Below are 6,135 nucleotides of genomic sequence, written 5' to 3'. Positions count from 1 at the left end.
CCCATGAGGAATAAAATTTCAAATTGCAAGACAAGAGAGAATAAGCACCTAGACAAAAGAAAAGAACAAGTTAAATATTATGTTTCATCACCAAAACTAGAAACCAAGGCAGACCATGGTAACAACAGCAACATGAACAACATGAAGAAGACCAATAGAAACATAAAAAATGACCACAGAGCAAACAATGAAAACAACAATGTTGGTGGAAATGTTGTGCAATAACAATCCAAGATGGCTAGCTCATATAACCAAGCCGCAGTGGAATGACCGTCAAACTGAGATGAAAACCAATTTATTACAAATTCTTTATGCTACACCTTTTGAAGGATTAGATCATGAAGACCCTTATACACATGTCACAAAATTCTACAAGTTGTCGAACACACCCAGAGCTCCAAAAGTTAAGGAGGATGTGATATTCAGGAGATTGTTTCCACATTCTTTGATTGGCAAGGCTATAGAATGATATATAGATCAACCAACATAATTGATGACCATTTGGAACTCGTTGGAAGAATTTTTTTTTGGATAAGTTCTTTCTTCACAACAAGTTCATGAATGCAAAATCCACCATTGTTGGTTTCTCTCAAGGTGCAACAAAAATTTATGTGAAGCGTGAGAGAGATATAAATCCATATTGAGGAAGTGTCCAAACCACGACTTTGATGATCTCACACATACACACATCTTTAGAATTGAATTACAACAATGACCAAAGGTGTTGCTTGATGCTACTATTGGGGGTTCTTTAATGTCAAAAAGCATAGAATATGAAATTAAAATAATCAAGAGAATGACGCTAAGTGACCATCAAGGTCAATATAATAAGAACCTAACTCAAAGAAAAAATGGTATCGTGGAGTTGAATACCAATAATGCAATTATGACACAAAACGAGTCGTTAATACAAATAGTATATGAGCTTACAAAGCAACTCTCAGAACTGCCGAAACAATCTAAAGAACTTCATAAAGCACCAAAGCAAAGATATATTATATTATGTGAATTATGTACTGGTGACCATCCTATTGGATTTTGTCCACTGACCGAAGAAGAAATCAACTATGTCAACAATCAACAAAGGCCAAAACAATATCAAAATAATAAGCGGGGGAAATAATTACAATCGATGGTGGAGATCAATAGCAGGTCCGTCCAACCAACAACTGTACCAGAACTATACCGATGTTCCTCTTCAAAATGATAAATTATCAAAATTGAAGAACACCTTGAACCAATTCATACGAATGTCAATGGCCAATCAAAATAAACATATGCTTCTATCAAAAGCCTAGAAACAAAATTTTATAATCATGTAAAACATATATTAGATCAACAAAAAGAACACTATAAAGATGTTACAACCAAAAGCGGCAAATGATTACCTTATTTTTCTTGAAGGAAACAATGTCTCTGAATTTTCCAATGTAAAATTTATGCTGGATAGAAAATTCAATATCAAAGATTTGAAAAACCTTAAATTCTTCTTTGGTTTTGAAGTAATCTAATCCTCCCAAGGAATATAATTATGTCAAATAAAATATAGCATTGACCTTCTACAAGAGACCGACATTCTTGGTGCCAAACCAACACCCACTTCTATAGATCCATGCCACAAACTGACTTTTGACTTTTGTATATGATACACACTTGGAGGATCCCACAAGTTTCACAAGCTTAATTGGGAAGTTATTATATGTCACACACTCAAGACATGACATTAGTTTTTATGTTTGCAGGTTAAGTGTATTTTTGTCCAAACCAACATAGACACATATGCAAGCTGCCATTAAAAATACTCAAACATATCAAACATGCACCAACAAACAAACTATTTTTTAGACACAAGTCTCTCCTCACTTTGAATGGCTTCACAAACTTAGACTAGGTACCTGCATTAACACTAGGAGATCAACTACTGTATTTTATTTTTTACCTAGACTCATCCCTCATGTTGGAAAAGTAAGAAACAACAAATTGTCTCACAATCCTCCTCATTGGTCGAGTATATTGCACTGACCAATGCAACATGTGAAGTCATGTGGTTTCTTTATTTATTACAAGATTTTTGCATTACTTACTTCAAACCAGTTACAATTTTGTTATTACAAATGTCAGCCATACGCATTGTTAACAACTCGGTATTCCCTAAACAAACAAAATATATAAAAATGGATTGTCGCCTAATTACGAACAAAATACAAGAGAAGATCATCCACTTCATGCCAAGACATTATCTCAACAAAGTTGAATATGTTTTCACCAAGCCCCTTCCTCTTGGTCCATTTTCTGATTTACTCAGCAAGTTTTAAATGATTAATATGTATTTCAGTGTGAGGGAGTGTGTTAACCTCAATCAATCTTAGTTTTATTATTAGTGAGTTAATTGTTCGTTAAGTTAGATAGAAATTATTTATATTTGTTTGTTAGTCTGAAATTCCTAGATATTGATAAGGTCACAATGTGTAAATCTCAACTTTATAATAAAATTCATTTTGAATCAGTTTTATTTGCAATTGTAGTTTCTTTTTTAATTCTTTTCTATAATGCAGTTTGTTGCATTTTCTTTTGCTATATGTTAACTGATAGTACAAAGAATGAGGAGGAGGAGAGATATCGTTTATATTGGAATTTATATGAAATGTTATATACTTTACTATTAAAGGTCGTAGATTTCTTTTATACTTTTATTACATGATCAATCTAATTTAATACCCAAAATACATTTCATAACAAGTTTTTTTTTCCTTAAATTATTTTGATAACATTCGGACTTTAGTTAATAATATGATGCTTCATGTGCTCATAAAAAAAAAAATAAGTCAACCAATGAAGTGGCTGGTATAATAATGGTTTAGTAATAATCAGGTTAGTTTCTGAAGTTTATGGTCAACTAGTAATCGATGAGATAACACCTAAAAAGAGATTAAAACACTTTTTTCATAAGCGAGATTAAAACACTTACTTGAGAGAATTCAATTAGAAAAGTAGCAAAAGTCAAATTCAACAGTAATAATAGTTGCAGTTCGAACTACACAAGAAACTGCCGGAATTTTTTGAACTGAACATGATCCATAGTAAAATCCTATACCACAAAACCAAATGAAGACTATTTGCAGTAGCATAACTAACCGATTTTGCAGCTACCACAAGTTAGTTTCTTGCCAGCTCTTTGAATTATTCTTATTGAATTAGAACGGATAGTTGTTGGTGATTGCGGTTCAGTGGATGGAACATCATCGGGCCACTTCAGTTCAAAGTACATTAGGCTCTTTCGTTCTTCAAGCTCTGCGATTTCTGAAATGTATCCCTCCATCTTCTCACCCGCTACTGCCTTGCCCGTTTCCAACGGTTGTCGGATTATAGCCTCAATCCTGGCCTTAGAACCACCACCAGATGTTTCTGCTTTATCCTCTGCCTTTTCATTGTCCTTGGCCACTTTTTTGTTTTCTTCCTCAACCCCCTCTGATATCTTCAGCGCCTGAGAACTCATCGTCATCCTGTTCATGTCCTGAATTCGCCTTATTAACGGAGTCCCATCTCCTTCGTCATCATCTTCAGATGAAACAACTACCATCCCCATCTTGCCCCTGTTTTGTAGGCTTTCGTTTAACTTTGAAGTGGAGGGAACCGGGGTCTCAATCCGGATGTTCAATCTATTGCAAAGACCAACCATCTCATCCACACAAACAGTGATATTATCCTGAAGCACCTGTAAACAAATAAAAAGTTAAGAACCTCATTATCTATGAAGCCCTGACACAAACTTTGACACTTGACACGACCTTAGCACATCGACATTAGTAATAATTAAAGAAAATGAATCAATTGAATATAACCGTACATGTTACTGTCTTACACTCTAAGCTCGTTACAATAATTTTTAGTGTATAAACTATAATTGTACTGATTCTAAAAATGTGTGTTTTATACACCTACATTATAACAGTATTGCTCTTGATTTCTTTTTTGATAAATGGATAGATACAATCAGAGATAACATGCTATGCATTTAATTTTTCAATCAACATACCTTTGGGAAAACTCTGGAAACTGTGAAGGGAACTACAATTTGTCTATACAGTTTGGGATATGCAATTTTGGAAGCAGCCAGAAAAGCGGAGATTGTTATCATAGTAGGATAATAGTCAACAAAGGTGTGCTCTGCAGAATAGAAGAAAAAAATCCAATCAATATTATATATTCTCAATGTTGGAGAAATAAAAATATATTGTCATATGATATGCGAGTTTCTGTTTACCTCCTTGAGCTTGAACTATTATCTCATTGATGCAACGACGTTTAAAACCACCGTAGTTTTCGAAGTAACGGTAGTAGAAGTCCAGAAAGGTGAAGGGAGTCACCGGTAGTATTTCCCACTCAAGCTCACGGAGAATGAGAAGCTCTGTTCTCATTACCATTTGATGACTTATCCTCACATTCACATCCTTATAATGATTAATCAAAAACTGATCAATTGAGAAGTCTTTTATCCTCAGCTTGGCAGATATGGTGAGACAAGCTAGAGCAATCAAACGGACTTTTTGAGTATCAATGAATCCTTCAACATCCTTATAATCAAAAACCAAAGAGTTTTCAGTTTTAACATAAAGAAAAAGAAACTTGAAAATATCAAGAAGGAGAATAAACATATATATGTTACCTCCAAGATCGAATCGGACTTGGAAAAAAAGCGATCAAAATAGTTCATAGCAAGATACGGAATAAGTGTATCAGGATCAATCCTCCCCGAGAGCTGTGTGTAACAAAATATGCAGGAAAAAATCAGCACAACAACTACAAGATTTGGAAAACTGTATCAAATCAACACATTCATTCATTTTAAGATTGCAAGATAAACAAAATTTTCATTCAAAATGACACAGATCCAAAAAGGAAATTGAACACAAAAATTTCTCAGGAAACAAATCACAACATAGATCTGAAATTTTCATTCAAAGTGAAACAAAGCAAACACATGAAGCAGATAGTGAAATTTTCATCGAAAAAGGAAATTCATAAAGTTTACAACAATCGAAACAGTAAACTCGAAATTGAAGTTAAACACAACAAATCAAATAAAGATTCAAAGCAAGAACGAAACTAACTAATAACAGAACAAACAAAATTCTCATGAAACAAAAAGCAGATCTGAAATCAATCAAATCATCAAAGAAATCAAAGAAAGCGAAGCTTCAAACCATCACTTACCTTGCTGATTATTGCAACGGCGTGCCTGCGGAGAAAAATGTTCTTAGCGCTTCTGAAGAAGGTTTCTTTGGGCATGAATAACTCTTCTATATCGAAGTAGCCATTTACAACATCCTTTTCCTTTTCAGTAAGTTCGGCGAACCCGCTCTTGGAATCCATTGTTGGAAAAGCTTCAGAATTTTCCGGCAAGGTGTGAAGATTGAAGAACTTAGGATTATTTGCTTCTCAAGAAAATGAGAATTGAAAGAGAGTGAAAATGAAAATCTCTATGCGTTGGGCTTAGTTCACTGCTTTGGGTTTCTCTCTCTAGGCGGTTATAACGACTTAACTGAATGGAGGGAAAGCCCGCGAAATTTTGAGCTTTGTGATTCGGTATTTTGCAACGACGTCGTAAAATAGCTTTATTTAAATTTGATAATTTGTTGTTGAAGTGATTAATTTGGCCTTGATTTTAAAGTAGGTAAATTGAGTTAAAACGTTTATAATGGATGATATAATAAATTTTATTTTTACCTATTTTATATGAGAATTAAATTCAATTATGTTTTTAAAATTAATTTGTTATGAGAAAAAAAATACACTAATAATATAAAGTATTTTTACATTATCAGTTAATCACGAACATATTAAATCATATTTTTAATTTTAAATACATGATAAAATATTATAATTCTATTTAATAATAATTTAAATATAATTTGCTCTTGTGCAGTACCTTTAATCATATTTATTATTAAAATATGATTCTGTTAATAATTTATTTATGATGAGTGATTTTGGATATCGATTTTATTTTATTTATTTATTTATTTATTTATTTATTTTTTAAGTTTGTTTTCAAATTAATTAAAAAAACCGGTCTTAACTAATTTGAATATCAATTTTAATTCATTTAAAACCAACCGTCCAAAAACCAAAACC

General features: G+C 32.7%; 1 protein-coding gene across 1 annotated transcript; it reads right to left on the bottom strand.

The window, feature by feature from the left end:
- Positions 1 to 3,000: 3,000 nt before the first annotated feature.
- Positions 3,001 to 5,561, bottom strand: LOC127086424 (cyclin-D3-1). The gene is made up of 5 exons (XM_051027188.1): positions 5,215 to 5,561; positions 4,667 to 4,759; positions 4,265 to 4,574; positions 4,037 to 4,167; positions 3,001 to 3,715 (listed from the first exon to the last, which is right to left on the bottom strand). The coding sequence occupies exons 1-5, from the start codon at positions 5,371 to 5,373 to the stop codon at positions 3,131 to 3,133; spliced, it is 1,278 nt and encodes a 425-aa protein (XP_050883145.1). The 5' UTR covers positions 5,374 to 5,561; the 3' UTR covers positions 3,001 to 3,130.
- Positions 5,562 to 6,135: the final 574 nt, after the last annotated feature.

This window comes from Lathyrus oleraceus, chromosome 5 (genome assembly GCF_024323335.1).
Source record: "Lathyrus oleraceus cultivar Zhongwan6 chromosome 5, CAAS_Psat_ZW6_1.0, whole genome shotgun sequence".
Lineage (NCBI taxonomy): Eukaryota > Viridiplantae > Streptophyta > Magnoliopsida > Fabales > Fabaceae > Lathyrus > Lathyrus oleraceus.
The sequence above is the reverse complement of the archived record's forward strand: the minus strand, read 5'-3'. Positions and strand labels throughout refer to the sequence as shown.